The following is a 20,712-nucleotide window of genomic DNA, read 5'->3' as shown; positions in this document are numbered from 1 at the left end:
GTTCACAAGGGTGCTGGTGATTATTAATAATACCTCAGCTCCCTGGTGCTCCAGTTTCCCCAGTGCTCTGGCAGGGTGCCACTGGGGCCCAGTGATTTAGTGCAACTTAATTATTCCCAGCGTTTCGTCACCTCTTGTTTTTGATGCCTGGTGTCTCTGTCAGTGCCTCACCTTCGTGACTAAGAGAGCCAGGGAAACAAACTGGTGGAAAAGGGAGAGAAAGGGGGGAAAAAAAAAACCCCCTCAAGCTGGAGGGTGTGGAGCTGCTGGTCAGTGGCCAGGGAGGCTGGGGAAGGTGAGCCGTGGGGATGCTCGAGGGGATGTGCACGGGAAGCCCAGCCATGGGGTGTGGGGGGCCCTCACCCAGAACCACTCATGGTTTCAAGCCTTGGCTTGTGAGCACGAGTCCATGTTGGCTGCCTGTCAAAGGGAAAGGATGGCATCAGACCTCACCTGCCCCTTGAAGAGCTGAGCGGGGGAGTGAGCGGCCGCCTCGGCCTCGGGAAGCGTTGGATTTGCTGGATTTGGCTCGGAAGCAGCCAGGAGAGCAAATGGGGGCTGCCAGATGGACAGCAGTAAGAGGATTCCTCTGGCTCCCAGTCCCTCATCCCCATCGTGGAGGAGCTGGGACCACCTCTCAGGATGGTGCCTTGCATCCACCTTATACCCACTGCAGCCCTTGAGACCTGGGGGGAACACTGGGGACATGCAGGGGGACCTGGAGGGATTGCAGGGATGTGCATGGAGGATGAGCTGCCCCCAGGGAAGGACTCAGGGCTGGCAGCCCACATGAAGCATGGGGAGCAGCCTGCAGGTGTGGGGCCTGGCTGCCACCAAGCTGCTGGATTTCCCTGAGAACACAAGGCTGGGGGCAGGCAGGGTGAGGTGGCTGCCATCGTGGAACTGGTGAATCATTTCAGTTGGAAGAGAGCTTTGAAATCAAGTCCCAGCCTTCCCCTCACCCTGCCCAGCCCAGCACTGACCCACAGCCTCAGCACCTCAGCCCCATGGCTTTGGGATCCCTCCAGGGCTGGGCACTCCCCCAGCTCCCTGGGCAGCCTGGCACAGGGGCTCACACCCCTCTCAGGGAAACAGTTCTGCCTCAGCTCCAGCCTCAGCCTCTCCTGGGGCAACTTGAGCCCCTTTCCTCTTGTCCTCTCACTTGTGACTCAAGAGTCTGACCCTCATCTCAGCACAAGCTCTTGTCAGGTTGCTGCAGAGGGTGCTCCTGTCTCCTCTCAGCCTCCTCTTCTCCAGGCTCAACACCCCCATTCCCTCAGCCCCTCCTCATCACCCTTGTGCTCCAGCCCCTTCCCCAGCTCTGTGCCCGGCTCTGGCCACGCTGCAGCCCCTCAGTGTCCCTGTGACAGTGAGTGAGGAGCCCAGCACTGAACACAGCCACCTGACAGACTTTTTACCCTGGACAGTGACAGAAAATAGAAAGAATCTCTTTGAAGAGCTGAAGAGCTGCTTAGGGGAGCAATGAGGTGTCTGCATTGGGTCTCCCAGCCCACTCCCCCATCCCTCATCCCCCTGTGACTGCTGCTGTTTCCTTCCAGCCAGAGCTGCTTATCAGCCACAGTAAAGTGAGTGCTACAGCCACCCAAGGAGGCTTTGCCCTGGGTAAAGCCATTGTGCTGAGCTAAACTCAGTTTTAAATAGCAAGACTTCCTTTTCCTATAGTATTTTCCATCCATTCATTTCCAGGCATGTTAGAAAAGTGGGTGGGTGTCAGTAACCACATTTTATAGGTGCAGAAGCGCTGGTTCAGCATGATCAGTCACTAAACTGGTGTCACTGCTGGGATTAAAGCACCTTCCCATGCTGGCAGGAGCCTGGCCTCAGGCCTGCAGCATCACCAGACCCATGGCATGCTGGGAATATCCCAAATGGTGGTGACATGCTGCCATGGGAGGCTGAGCCCGTCCCTCATCTCCCTCAACAAAGTGCAGCAGCTTCTAAAGGGAGTGGGCAAGGAATGGAGTGAGAGCTGAGGGAATCCAACTGCTTGGGAGGGCACCAGGGCTGGGGTGAAGGGTTGGGGTGGAGGGCTGGGACACAGCACTGGGTTGCAGAGTTGGGATGTAGCACAGAGATGTGGGGTTGGAAATGAAAGGTTGGGATGCAGGGCTGGGATACAGCATTGGAATTAAGGGCTGGGATGCAAGGCTGGGATGCAGGGTCAGGACACAGGGCTGGGATGTAGCACTGAGGTGCAGTGTTGGGATATGGCATTGGGATGCAAGGCTGGGATGCAGGGTCAGGACACAGGGCTGGGATGTAGCATTGAGGTGCAGTGTTGGGATATGGCATTGGGAGGCAGGGCTGGGATACAGGGTCAGGACACAGGGCTGGGATGTAGCACTGAGATGCAGTGTTGGGAGGCAGGGCTAGGATGTTCACTCTCTGGGGAAAGCTGGGCAGCTCAGCAGTTGCCCAGCCAGAGGGGCTGACATTCCATGGGCTATCCAGAGGCCAGCAGCCCCTCACCTGCAGAGCCAGGGAAGCTGAGAGCCACAGACCAGGCTGGCTCAGCATCCCTGGGAGGGCACCCAGGAGCAGGGAAACCCCAGCTCCCCTCCAGGCCACACGAAAGCCTGCACAGTGCCAGCGAAGCGAGGAGCAGAGCGAGAGGAGGACGAGACAGCCACGAATTTTCATCAAAGGGGGAGGGAAAAGAAAAGTATTTCCAGTATTTCCCTCTATGTCTTTGGCCTGGTGCAGCCCTTCTGCTCACTGCTCTGTTTATACATGATAGACAACTAATTAACATCCAAGCCTCTTGAAAGGTCTTTTCAGAGGTAATGTACTGACAGAGGATGTCAGTAAGGAGCAGTGATTTGTCTAAGCAGTGATCACATTGTTTCAGACTGAATGAGGTGAATATTAAACTGCTTTAAATGCACTCTTCATAAAGCACTAATTACATACTCCCAGGGGAGTACGGGCAAGGAATACTAAACAGCAGAAAAGTCAACAGAGTGCTTTTTATAGTATGTTGCTGGGTTCTGTGTTTTTCTGTCTCCCTTTCTCCTGCGCGCTCTCTCGCGCTCGCTCCCTCTCTCCCTCTCCCTCCCTCTCTCTCTCTCTTACAGTAAAATCACAGCATGCTGAAGAATACACATTTATAGCACAATGCTTCACATCTAATTATATGGCAATCATTAGTTTTAACCTGGGTGTATTAGATTTCCTTTGATATCTCCTGCCCCCCCCCCCCCCCCCCAGCATCTCTTCACACACAACAATTCCAACGGCATTTTCTCCCCTCCCTGGAATAAAATGTGCTGCTTTCCCCCCCCTCTATCATTAGCAGTTGCTTATAATTATGTTTCTTTTCCTTCTTTCCACTCTCCTCCAACCCCCCCACCAAATTAAATTGGCAGGAATCAAAGGGGGCAAAGAGGGGAGGAGGAGAATGCGTTTCATCAACAGAAGGATCTGTTCCCTCCCTCCTGGAATCGTGCACTTTGGTATTACCAAGGTAACTCCACTGGCTCTGGGAAGAGAAAAGGAAACACAGAATGGGCCATTAATGACTTCCTACAGATGCCATTGCACTCCTGGCCTGGCTCTGCCCCACATCCTGATGGGGTGAGCAGCTACTCCATGGCACAGGGTGGGGAAGGGGATCTGGGGAGGGAGATTGAAGTAACCACAAAGCAAAGGCTCCCTACAGAGACAACCTCCAGATCCTCCTTGTCCAATAAGAGGGGGACAAATAGAGAGCACCATGTGGCAGGTCCTGGAGGAACCTGCTGCTCCCTCCTGGGCAGCAAAGCAAGAGCAGCAGGAGGTGGTGGGGATGGGGACAATGGGGACAGGGGCCACCTCCCCTGTCCCCTCCAATGCTGAGGATAGAGCTAAAATGTATGGCTCAGATCATAGCATCACAGAGGCATTTGGGTTGGAAAAGATGTGTAAGATGCTCAAGTCCCAGCCCTGCTCTCAGCCTGCCCAGCCCAGCACTGACCCACAGCCCTCAGCACCTTAGCAGCTCCAGGGCTTTGGGATCCCTCCAGGGCTGGGCACTGCCCCAGCTCCCTGGGCAGCCTGGCACAGGGCTGACACCCCTCTCAGGGAAACAGTTCTGCCTCAGCTCCAGCCTCAACCTCTCCTGGGGCAACTTGAGCCCCTTTCCTCTTATCCTGTCACTTGTGACTCACGAGTCTGACCCTCACCTCAGCACAAGCTCCTGTCAGGGAGCTGCAGAGAGTGCTCCTGTCTCCCCTCAGCCCCCTCTTCTCCAGATCAAACACCCCCATTCCCTCAGCCCCTCCCCAGCACCCTTGTGCTCCAGCCCCTTCACCAAAGGGCTTTGCACCGGGATATTGAGACACAGAGGGTGAGGATTAGCTTCATCCAACCTCAATCACTCCATGATTCTCTGCCACCCCCCTCACTGCCTCCAAGAACACCCCAGCCTGAGCTAAACCCACCCAAAAGGTGCCCAAAGCACCTTGTCCCCAGCACCAGCCATCAGCGCCGGGTGCCCACAGGCAGGAGGCTGGTGAGGAGCTGGTGAGCCCAGAGCTGCTGGGACCATGTGCTGCCTCTTCCTTCGAGGTGCAAACTTCCTGGGGAAGGAAGACTCAGGCAGCCTTTAGATTTCATGGGTTGGGGCTTTTTTTTTCCCCATTCCCCTTCCTTTAAAGAACATGAAAGAATCTGATAATTACTTCTATCTACCACCCAACTGTACTAATTACCAACCTATTTCTTCACAGTATGACAGACACAGGCTCTCCAAAACACATAGAGATAAATTAGCACTAATTGGTTTTCCTCTGGCTGTTTGAATTAGTATTTAAAGCTCCAATTACAAAGCAGAATAATTACTATTAATGTCCTGTCGCAGTACAAAAGGCAGATCTCTCACGAGCCAGTCCAGGTGTATTATTACACTGATTACAGAATATTTAACCTGGCTCATTAAGACAAAGACACAGGGAAACTTTACAGGGGGAAAAAAAAAAAAGACAAGAAAGGGAAAGAAAAACCACAGATGGCAGCAGGTCCCTGCAGGGGATGGAAAGGGGGGGGCTTTGAAACCTGGGATGAGAGAGGTACCAGGAGAAGGAGAGAGGGAGAAAGGGCAAAGAGAAAAAAGAGGGGAAGACAGGGGGTGAGGAGAGAGTAATTCTATCAGAAAGCAAAGGAGATATTTGAGGGATGCTGGGGGATACAAATTCTGTCCTCGCTGGCAGAAGGCTGCTGCCATCTCCCTCTGCTCCCAGGAGTCATGGGGCTCTCCTCCTCCTCCTCTTCTTCCTCCTCCCTGGCCACTGTGGGCTCCCAAATCCTTGGACTCTCGTGTGCACACGTGTGTGCTCGAGTTGGGACCAGCCAGTTCCACCTCTTGTCCTTCCAGGGTGAAAGGTGAGGGTCTGGCTGCTTCAAGGGGGTTTCAGCTGTGCCGTGGGGCCAGTGCTGGGCTCTGCCTTTGCATGGGGAGGACATGAGGTGCCTCTCTCCCTGTCCTGCATCAGTCATCTCTGGGAAAGCTCAACTGGGAGACTGGGGGACAGGTTATGGGTGCCCCCAGCCCATGTGCTGCCCCTGACAGGGGCACCTCGCAGGCTCCTGATCCCCATCAGCTCTGTGGCAGCAGCTGATGCCATGGGGTTACATGCCACACTGGCCAGGACAGCGTGAGGAGTCATTTTTGGGAATGGGCACTGTGGCTTTCCCACCTGGGAGCTTTGCAAATGGGAAGAGGGGGCCTTGCTCACCCCCCTGCCAGCCACCACCCTCCTGAAGCGTTGGGCAATGCTTCACCCAGCGTTTCATCACTCAGGCACGGGCAAAGCAAGGTGTGGGCAACAGCCTGGCAGTGCCCTCTGCTGCTCTTGGTCCCCTGCCACCACCCTGGGACCACAGTGGGGGTCCTCACCATCCCTGGGCAGAGGTCTCACTCTGGCACCTCTATCTGTGTTGGTTCAGCAAGGGCTGTACCACCTCTGTGCAGCAGCAGATGGGCAATGGGCACCTCCCTTGGCACGATGGCTATTGGAGGAGGCTCTGCCTGGGCATCCTTTGAGAGGGCATCCCAGGGACAGCACTGGGAAGGCAACATCCTGCCATGGCTGGGGAGGGAAGTGGCCCATGGGTGTGTGGTGAAGGGGGGGAGGACAGGGAGGGATTTCTTTTTAAGAGATAAGGTGGGTGGCATGCGGGGATGCCAGCTGGCGATGGGCTATATTTCTACTGACAAGGCTTTACCCTGTAGGTGTGAGGAATTCCAATTAAATATTCAGCCTATTTGTCTGTGTGTGGGAGAGGGTTTGCTGTGCAGGAGGAAAGCCTCACATTCAGCTCAGTAGCTAACCATTAAGAGAGAAATTAGCTCAGTTCATCAAGGGAAGCCAGCGGAGGGTTTTCCTCGCTCTCCTACCTTGTTCCAAGCCCTCGTTTGGAAACAGTGGGGAATAAACCCCATTGTGTTTGGGGAGGAAGAGGAGAGCTGGATGCCTGTGGCTGCCCAGAAGCACATCCCAACCTGGGAAAAGTCTTTTTATCCCAACTCAATGCCAACCCAGGCCAGCCCATCCCTTCCCCAGGGAGGATTGATGCATCAGGAGAGGGGTCAGAGGGGCACAGGAGCTGCAGATTTAATTGCTCTCCAATTTACTGGCCACCTCCTTTCCAAGTCATTTACAAGGCACTAATTAATCAGGGAGAACCAAAAGCCCTGGTGTTGAGATGATCTTTTGAAGTCCCTGGCACCCCAGGAGAGTTGATGCTTTATCGATGCAGGGTGATGGCAAAGGGGATCGATGGGGCTTCAACGATCCTCTCTGCCCACACACAGGGATTTGGGGTGGGGATGGAGGTAGCAGAGAGGTCCCAGCATAAAGGTGGGTTGCAAGTCCCCCTGGGAGCACACCTGTGTCATCAGTTGGCAAAGAGATTGGGCTGAAAAAGCAGCATTTGGGTAGGCAGAGCTGCTGCTTTGCACAGCACCAGGGGGAGGGCAGGATGGGGAGGGAGGGGGACAGATCCTGTGCCATCTATGGGGATTGAGGGGAGAACGTTCCCAAAACAACCCAAAAAGCAAGCTGCCACAGAGCTGATTTCACCATTTCTGGAACTTGACGTGTTTTTGCCCTTTTGAAATAACTCCCCATCTCAGAATACCCAAAGTTTAAATAGAACTCCCAGCAAGGAGAGCAAAAAAAAACCCACCACCAAGCCCAAAGAGGAGTTTTTCATCAAACCACAGACGATATCCTGTCTCCCTCCCGCACGACGCCTCTGGCTTGGGGAAGAGAAGTTGTTCCTGACGGGAATGAAGCTGTCATTTCCCTCTCCTGAGGGAAGGTAAAAGCTCCCAGAGTCCCCAGGAGATGGGCACTCAGCTCCTGTGACCCACTCACTGCAACTGAAGGCCCCTGAAGGTTGAGGTCAAGTGGTTTTTAAGAGGGGAATGAAGCTGGAGGTGATGGGGAGGGTGGGACACAGATGTCTCTGAGGGTCCTGATGCTTCATTGTCCCCTGGCTGATCAAAGCAAGCTGTGGCATGTGGCCTCAGCCAGGCGAGAAACCAGCTTGAATCATCTGAAAAACTCCTCAACTGGCCGTTTCAGACAGGCAAAAAAGCCCCAATAAAGCATCCTTTGGTCACAGTGCAGCTCTGCCAGCTCGGGGAGAGCTAACCCAGCTGTGGGGGCTGGCACACACACAGCCCTCCCACCCTGGGGACACCTTCCCTGCTGACTTTGACATGCCTCCAAAAGTCAGCAGGGAGCACAGAGCCACAGCCAGCTCCTCTGAGATGCTCCCTGCCACGCTCAGCTTTCCCAGCCTCTCCTGGTGCATGGGGTGAGTTTTCCTCCCCCACAGCCCTTCCTGGTGCATGGGGTGAGTTTTCCTCCCCCTTTCCCATCCCCAGGCCACGGCAGCTTTATGAGTTTGTTGGCTTTTTTTAACCACTACCAAAACTTTGCTGTCAGGGCAGAAAACACGTTTTTTTGGTGCATCCCCATCCAGGAGCAGCCCCTCTGCACTCCACCAGCAGCACAGTTGGGATCCTTACACTTATCTTTAATTATCTCTCCGGGGTGGGGTGGGGTGGTGGGGGTTTTTTTTGTCTCCTTTCTTTTAAAACCAAGAGCCAGCGACTCCATAGCAACCCCGCAGGCTCCCGGGGTCTGATTCCAGCGCTTTGATCGCTCTGTCACTTCGTTTAAGGCTACACCCCGGGTAGGTGTGAGGAACTCCAATTAAGCATTCAGCTGGTTTGCCTGTGTGGGGGGACAGGCTCTGCTGTGGAGGAGGGAAGCCTCGGCGCTAGTGCAGTGACTAATCGCTCAGACACCGGTTGTCTGTGGCACCAGGGGAGGGCAGGGAGAGGGTTTTCCTTCACTCTTACAGCTGCCTCTGCATTCCCTTTTCGGGAAGATCTTGAGGCTCCCTGCCGGGCTCGGGGGCTCCCAGGCGGAAGCTGGAAGCATCCCAAAGCCTCTTCCCCGGCGTGGCTGGGGCTCTGCCGAGATGCTGCTGCACATCAGGGGATCGTTTCGACTGCAAATGGCCTTAAAAGATCGTGGAGTGCAGCCGCAGCCGCTCGCTGCCGCGGTCCCAGGGGCACGTTCTCAGAGGGAAAGCGCATCTGGGGGTGTCTGTTTGTGCCTCTCGCATCCCCTGGCTGTGGAGGAGAGGTTGGGGCCTCCACCCTGAGTGTGCTTTGGATGAGCATCCCTAGACGTGGCTGAGCACCGTTAAATTTGGATGCCATGACCCAAACTGAGGACCTGGCCCTTCCCTGAGCCCTCATGGAAAGCAGGGTAGAGAATCCCACCCTGAGCCATAAGCCCGGCCCTGGCCCTGGCAGAGATGTGTCAAACTGGGTGCTGCCACCAGCATCTCCACGAGCCCCTCTGCAAACTGTGCAGGGTCCTTTCCTGCATCCTCCCATTCCCTATGGAAACAGCCCGGCTCCATGAGCCTGCCAGCAACGCCACAGCTCACCCCAAGGCACAGCACCCCACAACACCCCAAAACCAGCCCCTTGGCCACAGCAACGACCACTCCCCCTGCAATCCCCCTGCAGCACCAACCCCTCGGGGAGCCACAACGCAGAGGGACGCAGCAGCGGGGGGATCCCGCTACCCAATCCCAGCCTGGGGACGATATCCCCAACCTTTTGAAGCACCTGCATCAGGCAAGGGCGAGCGGGGAGGAGCAGCCCCGCCGGCTCGGCTTCGCCCCCGCTCCCCGGGGAGGAGAGAAGGGGGCCGGCAGCCGCCCCCCGCCACGGCCGTGGGCAGCGGCAGGATGCGCTGTCCCTCCCCTGCACTTCCCAGCGAGCGCTTTACATAACTTGTGCTGCTTAGTCACAGCTTCGACTCTTTCTCCACCTCCCCTCCCCTTCTTTTCTCTCTCTCCTTTTTTTCCGGAGCGATTTTCTCAGCCGCATCAGAGCGCGAGTCATTTCGGCAAAGGGAAGTCCCTTTCCTTTCTTCCGTTCCCTTGGTAACTGCACACATTTGCTTTGCAAATGATTCATGACCGGGGTGCTGTAGGAGTTCCCTCCTCCAACACAAATCGCTCCCACACAGCCACACATGCCCAATTAATCATTGATTAAAGCCCTCCCATCCTGCAAGGTAAAGCCGGCGAGCGCTCGGTCCCGCCGCGTCTCCTCCGCAGCCCGACTTTGCAAGAAATCCCGTCCCCGGACACTTTAGCTCTTAATAGTATAGATGAAACATCCCCTGGGGTGGCTGGGACACAAAGCTGATGGGAGATAAGTGCTGCTGATGGGAGATAAGTGCTCTCCGCGGGGCCAGTGATGAAACGGGAGCTCGGCTCCGGCTGATGGTGATGGGTTAAACCTGCCCCGAAGTCCCGAATGCAACGGCACAACTTTATTCTTGATCTCGTTTTCGTTTCACCCTCCCATCCACTTGAAACTAAACGAGCAGAGGGAAAGGCAGCGAGCTGCAGGGTCAGCCAGGCAGCAGGGACAGAGCCCCAGGTAGCAGAAAAAGAGCCAGAAAAGTCCTTTTTGGAGCTGTTTTGAGCCAGGTGCAACGAGGCAGAGCTTAACCCCGAGCTGAGCAGAGCTTAACCCCGGGCTGAGCAGTGCCACGATGCATGTCCACACACTGACACCTCCTTGGGATGGGGCTGGGAGTCCCAGCTGCTGGGAGCTTCTCAGCTGGGAAAGAAAACCTCAATGTGCAACAGATCTCTGTACCGTTTGGGTTCTTCCCCTCTGATTTATTCTCTCCTCGTTAAGAGGAGCTAATTAACAAAACCCTCATTTAAATAAACAGCAGCGAGAGTGTTTGTAACCTCTGCTTTATTGAATTGTGACAAATTATTAGCCTCTGCATGTTAAATGAAACAGAAGCACCGAGGGGAAAACCTGAACTGCTGTCTGCATAACGCTGATCCCTGCAGCAGGGACCAAGGCAGAGGGACAGTCACAAACTCTGGGTCTCCCAGCTGAAAACATCCCAAATAACCCCAAACCAGACAGGCTGCTGAGTGCTGAATGCTTCCAGAAATGAGGCTTCACCCTGATTTTGCCCCTGTGCAATGGCAGGGCCTAAGCAGAGCTGAGAGCAACCATGGGACGGGGCTGGGGCTGAGTGGGAAAAGCTGTGAGCAGGGAGGGAATCAGATATGGGGGGTACCCACTGCTTTCCCCCTCTCCTCTCAGCCCAGAGTGGGTTGCAGGAAGTGAAGGCACACTCCTGCCCTGTGCTGCTGTCATAGAGTCACTTCAATTGGAGCCCTTTGAGCTGCTGCAGTCCCAGCCCTGCTCTCAGCCTGCCCAGCCCAGCACTGACCCCTCAGCACCTCAGCTCCACGGCTTTGGGATCCCTCCAGGGCTGGGCACTGCCCCAGCTCCCTGGGCAGCCTGGCACAGGGGCTGACACCCCTCTCAGGGAAACAGTTCTGCCTCAGCTCCAGCCTCAACCTCCCCTGGGGCAACTTGAGGCTGTTTCCACTTGTCCTACAGAGTGGCTGTTGCCTGAGATGCAGCAAAGCCGTGGCACGTCCCTCCCATGGGTTCTCAGTGCTTAGTGGCAGCTTCTCAGGAGGGCTGGGAGGGCAATTACCTAGTAGCATTAATTACAAGTCAGGCAAGAATAAACCTGAGCAGCAGCTGATGGAGGGTGAGGAAGCCAGGGGGTTTGCAGGAGGGTTCAACTCTCTTACACACCAGAGCTTCCCAGGGTGAACTTAACCCAGGAATGGCACAGGATGGACTGGAGCACCCCAGGATGGATGGACCATGGTGGGACAGGGCTGCTCCCAGCCCAAATCCTCGTGGTAGAGCAGACACTGAGGTCTGCCTGAGTCCTACCATTACACCAAGAGCAGCAAAAGAAAGGGAGAGAGGGAGGGGTTTTGCCTGAGGTGTGAGCAGCAGCAACTGGCTGGGAGGTGAATGTACAGAGACTTACCCTGCTGCCTGCTCACCTCAGGAGGATTTGTCCCTCCCCAAGCTCCCTTCTCCTTTTCTAAGGCAGCCCTTTGCCCTGATGCTGCTCCAGCAACTCCCCAGCAGAGCACACAGGGCCAACCCTGCTTTGGTGGTGGTTTTCCCCAGCAGTAAGTCACTGCTCTTGTGCTATTTGAGCATCACAGGCCCTGGGCCAGCATCATTCCCCACACTCACCCATCCTAACGCTGCTCACCGTGCCTCAAGGTAACACAAGCAGTCTGCTCAGTAAAACACATTTGATCTATAATTTCTATACATCCTTTCTGAACTTTGATTTTAAAACAATTAGGCAAAAAGCCCTTTTCATGTGATATTTGCAGAGAGCCTGACAGTAACAGCAATTAAGCCCCATCTGTTTGCAGAGCATGAATAATAGCGGTTGACACTCAACTTGGGATACAGCTCACGGAGGGGGAACCTGTTCAACACACCTCAGAGGGGAGAAACCTGTCCAACACACACCTCAGAGGGGAGAAACCTGTCCAACACACGCCTCAGAGGGGAAACGTGTACCCCAAGGGCTGGCACCAGGCCCTGGCAAATGTGGCAGCACCAAGGCTCTCACCACTGGCATTTTGGGGGGGGCTCAAGCTTGCCACGTGCCTAAGGAGGGCCAAAGAAGCTTGAGGAGCAAAGAAAACTCCACCCAAGCAGGAGTCTCTTGTGCTTGTTTTGTTTTTTCCCTACTTCTGTTGTCTTTTTTCCCCCTTTTATTAATAAAGGCTCATTAGCAAGCAGCGACAGAAACTCACACCAGGGGACTGACTATTCCAAGGAGCCAAGTCATCAATTAAAACAACATTTCCCTCTGTTCTCTCCCTTTCAAACCTTTGCTTTAATCACCAAAAAGTGGAGTCAAAAGGGCCCCAGTGAGGAGGAACAATAACTGAGTGCAGCACTGGTGATCCCGTGGTGTGCAGAGCCACGTGGCAGCTCGGGGACGTGGGGGATGGCAACAGGATCAGGCCCCCAAAAGGTTCAGTGCCCTGGCATTCCAGCATCTCCCAAAACCCAGGATCCCTCCCACCTGCAGGATACCCAAAAGTTGGGGTTTTTTTTTCCCCTGCTTGCATCAATGAACCCACTGAAATCCTTTCCCTGCCCTTACAGGCTTCTGCTCGCTGGGATGCTGAGCGCAGCCCTTGGCCCAGCAGCTGAGCAGCAGACAGAACTCAGTCCTTTCTGGACCATCAGTGCAGGGCTGCTCTCTCCAGTTTTGAGGAAACCCAAGCATTTTGGGTGAGCTCACCCTTCCCACCACGAGAGAAGTTTGCTTCAGAGCACGTGCCCAGCGTCCCTGCGGGATGGGGCCGGGGCAGGGCGCAGGGCTGAGTGTGGGCGAGCACCTGGCCCCCTGCAGCTCCCTTCCCAGCCTCTCATCCTGCAAACCCACAACTTTTAAGGTTAATAAAGCCCTTGTTTGCTTAAGATAGCACCTGTTTCTATGGTGACACTTGCAACCCAGAGCCTGTTTATCACCCGACGAGGAGAAACACTCTGACAAACACCATCACAGGCGGCGTGGCTGAGGGTCACCCGTGTTCCAGGATCTCTGGGACCTGGCAGGGGTGCTGAGGCCCCACAGCACCCAAACCCACCATTCCCACACCCAGGGGTTCCTCATCCCACTCCTCAAAGCCAGGGGAGTGACCACATACCCTGGGGGGGGGCTGCACCCCAATGCACCCACCATCCAAAAGCCATCGATGGCAGAGCTCCCTGTCACATTCTGCCTCGACATACTTCCCCTCTCTGTCCCCACACCGGCCTCCCAGCAGCTCCCTGCCTCAGTTTCCCCAAGCCCTTGCCCTGGGAAGGGCTGAGGGGAGGGAGCTGAGGCGTGTGGGGCGGCAGCAGCACCCGCTGGGTCCCGCTCCAGCCCAGCCTGGCGCAGGCTTTCTCCCAGAACTGGTTTCCATAACGACTTTCTGTTACAAACATATTTTGATAAAAATAAAGTTAAAGCAGCGAGGCTTTAGTGGAGTACAAATTCCCTGCTCTCTCCCTCCCCCCTTCCCCTCCTCAGGGAGAAAGATGGAAAGCTTTCCATTTGGAGGGCAGTGTTTTCTCCCTTCTCTCTCTTTTCCCCCCAGCTGAATGCAGCATGGAAAGGGTTGTTTACTGGGTCTCAGAGACAAACCGGTTCTGACTCTGCCTCGCTTACCTGACGCTCTCCAAGCACCTTACAGGAGGAGAATGTGATAAATTCATTTCCAATTCGCTGCATTATCCTTTGAATATTTTAATGACTCATTGAATGGAGTAAAGAAGGGGAGAGGAGAAGGGAGGGGAAGGGGAAAGGGGGGGAAAAAAAGCAGCGAGCTATTTCAAATGAACAATTATGCTGCATTAGAGTAAAGGCTGATTATATTTAAACACTGCTCGCACGGATAACGGGACATATCGACCTCCGCCTAGAAGAGCTAATTTGGCTCTTATCTCTAAATAATTTTACACTGCAAATTACCATGAAAACCTAAAGGGCTTTAAAAACATTCATCAAAAGATATTATTCCACTTTGTAGCAACGTTTGGGTTGAAATTGTTTTGAATGGGACTGAAAGCATCTCCCACGGTTGACAACGGGAGCGGCTGCCGTGGGGTGTTCTGGCCCCAAAACCTCACCTGGGCCAGCAAATTGCCAGCCCAATCTTACATTTGGTGGTGTGCCAAGGTACTGCAGCACCTATGCTGGTGGTTAGTGCTGGCAGAGCCACGTGGCCTCTAAACCCAGGGGTGGCATCTGGGTGATGGTGTCCCCGGCCATCCCGCCCGCCTCGCCTCCCCTCCCAGAGAAAGGCACTTGAAAGCCCCTCTCTGCACCAAAGCAACAGAAGGTGTCATGTAAAGCCTACACGGTTATTTTAGAGCCAGTGTGCAAATAAGGCTGTCAGCTGAAGCTCCTCAGAGCCAAGACTTCCATATACCCCCCAACGATCTGCATTTCAACGAGACACCATGTGTCTACGCCCGGGGAGCCGCCGGCTTTGCAGAATGGATCTGGGGGGAAAAGCTCCAGCCCTGGAGCTGGGGGATGTTGGGATCCCTTCCCCAAACTTACCCCCTGGCAATGGGGATCTACCTGAGGGCTGAGGCAAGAGGGTTTGGTGCCAGTGCCCTGTGAGGATGATGATGGTGGTGTCAGAGAGCATGATGGTGCTTTGGACACACCTATGTGTGTGTATACATGGGAAGGAGACACACACACACACACACACATACACACGAGATGTATGTGGGATATTTACCTCATATCATCATACATTTTACTATGTGTAATACATAATAGCAGCAGACACGTGGTTTGATATGGTATATCACAGAATCAAGTGGAAGAGACTCATAAGGATGATTAATTCTGCTCATATATATACACAGACACGTGTTTGTCTCATAATAAAAGTGCTTCAGGAATAGCTGGGGTTGGGCTTGGCCTCATCCCTGGCAGAGATGTGGCACCTGGAGATGAGAAAAACCTTCTCCTGCTCCCCAAATCTTTCCCCTCCCTCCTGCATGTAGCTTTCTGACTTTTTATCCTGCAAACCAAGCTGGGGAATAAACCCCCTCCCCTTTCCATTTACACTGGAGAACTGGTTTCAATCCCCCAGTTCCCAGCTCTCCTTAAATGATCTGGTAGTCCAAAACAAGGAAGAAGGCCAGAATCATTAGGCAGAGTGACTGCCTGGGGAGGATCAGTGCACAGAAGGGAAAACAAGAGCTTGGGCTTCTTTGCATTTGGTAAATACTAAAGAGAGCCCCTGCAGCCCCTGTCGTTAGGAACACAGAAGGATCAGACCCCCCAAATCTCTGCCATTACTGCCAACACTTGCCCTTTTCCTTCTCCTCCTCCTCCAATTATGAAAATTCATGGAAAGGGTTCATATCCACTTTTAATTTGCTCAATATTCCCCATTAACAATTAAAAATTCTAATTAAAGGATCTGTACAAAAAAGCCCTCGGCAGGGATTTCAGAGAATAATAGAAGATAGCTCCTGTTAAATGCACTCTGCAAATTAATTGATATCTTAATTAGACTTTAGTACTGAGATTATTAGTTGGATTGATTTAAGGGCTGAAACACCTCATCCCTTTAAAGATAAAAGCAAGCAGGAGAGGTACAAAGTGACTTCCCAAAACCTTGCTGGGAGTAAACGCTGGGATGCACTGGGGAGGGATGCACTGCTGCCAGGGCTGGGAAGCTGCAGGAATTCAACCCCAACCTATTTCCTTCCCCTGTTTTCTTTTCCCAAACTGGATTAAAGGAAAAGAAAAGAATGCAAAGGGAGAGGAAAACTTGTGGCTGGGGAGATTTTCACCACCATCACCTCTCTACCCAGAGGTGTCTGAAGCGACGGGTTGTGTCTGCACAGAAACCTGCTGGGGGGGAGTTTGGAAAGTGGGGGTTTTTTTTCAGCATTTCCTTAGAAGAAGAAGAAAAAAAACCCACCCAACCCAGCAATATTTTTGGACCAGCTTGGCTCTATATAGCCTGAGGAAGCACTTCCCCTACCTACACGTCGAGCAGCATTTACATTTCTCTCGCAAACCCTCATCCTTCGGGATTTCACCACGATGCTGCTGTGCTCAGAGGGGTGTGCAGCCCATGGGAACCCAACCCCCCAGGGCAGCAACACCTCACACACCTCACTGCTCCAGCAAGCCCAAATCTGGGCCCTGTGGAGTGGGGATGGGGACTCACCTGGATGTCAGTGACCAGCCAGTGCCTCCAGAAACGCTTCCTGGGGTTGGCTCTGCTGGGAGCGTCGGGATCCACCAGCACCAGCACATACTTCTTGCTCTGCAAGAGAGGAGAGTGTTATGGGGATGTGGGGAGGACCCAGGGGTTTGATCAGCCCTCAAGATGCTTTTCCCCCACACACACTTTGGTGGTTTCATTCATGCAAAACGTGGCAGAGGTGGTGAAGTGATGAGCAGGTACCAGGGCATGAAACCACCTGGGAGGATTTGCTCCTCGGGACCAAAATCTCTTCAAAGAGAGGAAGAGCAGGGGCTTTCTGCCACCTCCAAATAAAAGGCACCAGGGAGAATTTCCTCCCCTAAGAGCCATCTTACAGCAGTGCAGGACACAGCATTGCACCGTGCTGCAGGGGACTTGCTGCCGAGGGCTGTGACCCCTGGGAAAGGGGAATGGGATGTTTTGGGGGATCAAATGCATGCTCCAACTCTTGGGGGGTGGCTGGGGACAGGCTGGATGTCCCAGTCTCCATCAGGGTGGCTGCAGGGCACTAAGCTCCACCTAACAAACCCCAAACTAACCGAAAGATGAGGCAGTAATGCTGCAAGAAGGGAAAGCCTCTGCCTCACCACACACCTGGGGGGCTGGGCAGCCTCTCCTGGGTGATGGCAACCAGACAAAGAGAGCAGAGAGTCATGGATAATGTGGGCTCAACCACCCAGGATCCTCCACAGCCAACCCTGGGTCCTCAGCAAGGGTGCTCAGCACCCAAAGGTGCTCCCAGTGCTCCGAGACAGCGTGGATCTTTCGATCTCCTGAGGATGGAGCCGGGTTTGAAGTGACCTCTGGAGGCTGTGGTTAGAAAACCTGCTGATCTCAGGGGATTTGGCAGGACCTCAGGCACCAGATTATCCTGCAAGCACCCAGATTAAGGGATCTATATCCTAATAAAACCTCCAGGTGCATCTGTCAGCTCGCCAGCGGTGCCACGCTCTGCTCCAGCCTGCCCCAGGGCTGAGCTTTCACAAAGGGCTGGAGGATTTAGCCATGCAGTTCCCACTGAAATTAGCTGGAGCTCTGTGGCTAAATCAACCTCCCCCCTCTCCTTGGTTGCTTGTGAAACCAGGCAGGGATTTTCACAGTGAGATTTGGGGGGCTGAGACACAACCTTTTTGCTTCATTTCCCAACCTCTGGCAATGGGCTGGGTCCTTGGGGTATTGCCATACCCAGAGATACCCCATAGCCCCTTCCCCCTTTGCAAGCTCCTCACCAGAAAACCTGGATTTCAACCCCTTTGAGCAACAGTTGCAGAGAAAATCCCAAACTCATGCAACAGCCCTGCCTGGGAGCAGGGGCTGGCAAATCACTGCTGCCCCAGTGCATTAATCCCAGCCCAGCATCATGGGGTGAAGGGTTTAAGCCAAACATGTGGATGTGAGGGTGGCAAAAGGGCTGTGTTGGAAGCTCAGGAGCTCAGAGCAAAGCTGCCACCTCCCTTCCCATGGTGCCCACAGCTGCATCACCACCAGCATCCCGGATAAAAAGCAGCACAATCCCTCACCAGCACCCAAATCAGCTTCTAATGGCAAAGGAGGAGGGGAAGGGGGAGGGGAAGAGGAAGGAGGGGTGTGTGTAGGGGAAAAAAAAAGAGCTCAACAACCCAAAAAACCCCAAAGCTGGAAGTGTGAAGGAATTTGAGCTCTAACTTTGGGGAGGGTGCAGAGCTGAGCACGGCGCTTGTGAATCTCTCGGCTCCTGCTTCGGGAGCCCAGCTGGTGGGAACAGAACGTGTAGTCATGGGACTGTCATCGTGTGCTGTCCAGGTTAACATGTAGCATTTCTATTACTATTAACAGACTTTCTGCTCCTCACTCCATCTGTTCTTCGAAATAATTGCAGTTGTACAGCCCATGCCTTCGCTCCAGGCAGGCTCTGGGGAGAGGGGAGAGCTTTTATGCACAGGGAGGGGAAAAGAAAGGGAGTAAGGGGAGGAGGGGGGAAAGTGTTAAAAAATAACAGCAAACATGAGAATAGAGTGCAAGGGGAGTTAACAGCAGGCTGGGGATTCGCTGCAGATTGTGGCCTAGAAAGGTGGTGGCACAAGAGGCTGGGGGCTGCTGAGGCCAGACCCCCACAGGGATGGGAGCTGGGGTCAGCGACCCTGAGCTGGGCTGGGCTGGAGGGATTTTTCTCTCTCTCTTTACCTGCAGGCCACCCTAAGAGCCCCAATCCCTCACCTTCCACCTAAAGATAGCAAAGCCCTCCAGGAGCTGAGTTAATCTCCTGGTGCTTAGGTGCTGGTGCATCCCGTGCCAGAGCCCCAGCAGCCCCTCAAAATCACCCCCAAAGCCACCCAAACCCTGTGGCTGGTGTCCCTGAGCCATTCTGCATCCCCCAGTCATGGGGTGGCTGCTTTGTGCAGCAGAGCAGGCTGAGTGCTGGTGATTTTAGGGGTATTTTTTAATGCTGCAATCCCTCCTTGACACAGACTAACAGCATTAGCTGCTGTCAGGGCTCCAGACAGGAGCCAGCCCGGAGCAACACGGGAGCTGCTCAGCTTCACAGGCAGGAACCAGCCCTGGGGAGTTCTGGAGAGGAGGAAAGTGGCTTTAGATCAGACAATTCCTCCATCCTCCAGCACGGTGTCACTTTGCAGAGGGAAGGGAGAGAGGAAAAAAAGCCATTTTGGGTTACCACAGCTGGGAATTTGGGGTAACAAACCCTCCTGACACCTTGCCACCCTTCAGCCCTCAGCCTGGGGCACAGAGGAGCTGCTGGCACGTGGGATGTGGTGGGGACACCAGCATCATGCCAATGGGGACACTGCTGGGCTGATGCATGGCTCACCCTTCCAAGGGGCCAACATTCCATGGGCCATACTTCCAGGGGGCATCCTTCCAAGGATCACCCTTCCAAGAGCCACCATCCCACAGATCACCTGTCCAAGGGCCACACTTCCATGGTCCTCCCTTCCAAAGGCCACCCTTCCATGGGTCATCCTTCCAAGGTTCTCCCTTCCAAGGATCACCCATCCAAAGGCCATCCTTCCAAGGTTCTCTCTTCCAAGGATCACCCATCCAAAGGCCATCCTCCCAAGGATCACTCATCCAATGATCACCCTTCCAAGGATCACTCATCCAAGGATCACTCATCCAATGATCACCCTTCCAAGGATCACTCATCCAAGGATCACCCATCCAAAGGCCATTCTTCCAAGGTTCTCCCTTCCAAGGATCACCCATCCAAAGGCCATTCTTCCAAGGTTCTCCCTTCCAAGGATCACCCATCCAAAGGCCATCCTTCCAAGGATCACCCTTCCAAGGTCCACTCTTCCACAGGCCACCCTTCCCTGCTCCCCCAACCATTCCTCTCACTGGAGCACTTCACAATTAGCATTTAACCCCTGCCACGAGCTGCTGCTTCCCCTGAGGGCTCAGTTCTGCAGCCAGAGCCTCTGATTCCCCCCAGATGCTGCTTTTCACCCCATCCTGCTCTGACACCTGCACTGGAGCTGAAGCCACAGAGCTGGTGGCAGCTGACAGCAGCCCTTGCATGTCACGTTTGCCCTGCTGATTCTTTGTGGAGGGAAGCAGCAGTCACACACCCAGTTATTGCTGCAGAAAGCATCAGCTAACTCCAGTCACACACAGGTTTGGGAAACTTGCTCCGAGCAGGGAGGGACTTTTCAAGAGGCAGGCAAGGCAGGAGAGGGATTTGTGTGCTGAGGATACACACACACAGAGCTCAATAGATCCCACTGAGCTGGGGCTGCACAGGAATTAAAGACTTATCCAAATGAAAGCAAAGAGGGTGTTAAGTGACACACATGTAGAGCGAGCGGTTTCCTTGGAAACCAGTGCACATGGAAGCAGCACACATGCAGAGCCCTGGCAGGTTTTGGGGTGGTTGTGGGGATGCCTGTGTTTGGCTGGAGCACAGGCCACACTCACCTTAGAGATTCAGTCCCCAAACTAAGGCACAGGGATGGGGAAAGCCCCAGGCAGCCCCCAGCCTGCTGCCTGCTGCCCCTGCACGGGGTATAAGAGGGTTTGCTTGATTTTGGGGAGTCCATCTGGATCTTCCTCAGCTCATCAAAGCTGCTCCTCATTTGCACCTGCCCAGATAGAGGGTTGCTGGGAGCACCCAGCCCCTCAGCATGCAAGGAAATGGGTGAGATTTCCAGCTGACCTATTGCCACCCACATCCTTGGCAGCTCCTCACTAAGCTAAAGGGGAAGCAAACCATGTCACCGACACGTTAGGCTGAGCCAAAGGGCATCCTGGCATCACCACAGCCCCTAGCACTTCACTGCCAAGAGTTACAGGGTGGCTGATGGCACAAGATCAAGGCTGGCCAGGCCCTCAGTGTGGAGATGGGATGTGGTGCTGCATCCCAGGGCCATGGTGCTGGGTGGGAGCTCACAACAGCCAACGCACAACTCGATCTGTGACACTGCAAACCCCCAAATCTAAATATTGCTGGAGGGAGCTGCCAGAGTGGGAGCTCCTGGATGGGCAGAGAGGTGGGCAGGGTGCAGAAACATCTCCCAGGTG

At 54.3% G+C, this 20,712-nt stretch overlaps 1 protein-coding gene across 5 annotated transcripts in view; it reads right to left on the bottom strand.

The window, feature by feature from the left end:
* PEBP4 (phosphatidylethanolamine binding protein 4) overlaps nucleotides 1–20,712 on the bottom strand; it is a 79,520-nt gene that overhangs the window by 20,602 nt on the left and 38,206 nt on the right. For all 5 annotated transcript variants that reach the window (XM_062015785.1, XM_062015784.1, XM_062015782.1 and 2 more), the window contains exon 4: nucleotides 16,162–16,260. In XM_062015785.1, the coding sequence (XP_061871769.1) occupies nucleotides 16,162–16,260 (99 nt within the window). The remainder of the gene's footprint in view (nucleotides 1–16,161; nucleotides 16,261–20,712) is intronic.

Source organism: Colius striatus, chromosome 27 (assembly GCF_028858725.1).
Source record: "Colius striatus isolate bColStr4 chromosome 27, bColStr4.1.hap1, whole genome shotgun sequence".
NCBI lineage: Eukaryota > Metazoa > Chordata > Aves > Coliiformes > Coliidae > Colius > Colius striatus.
Note: the sequence above shows the minus strand (reverse complement) of the source record. Positions and strands in the feature narration are given on the sequence as shown.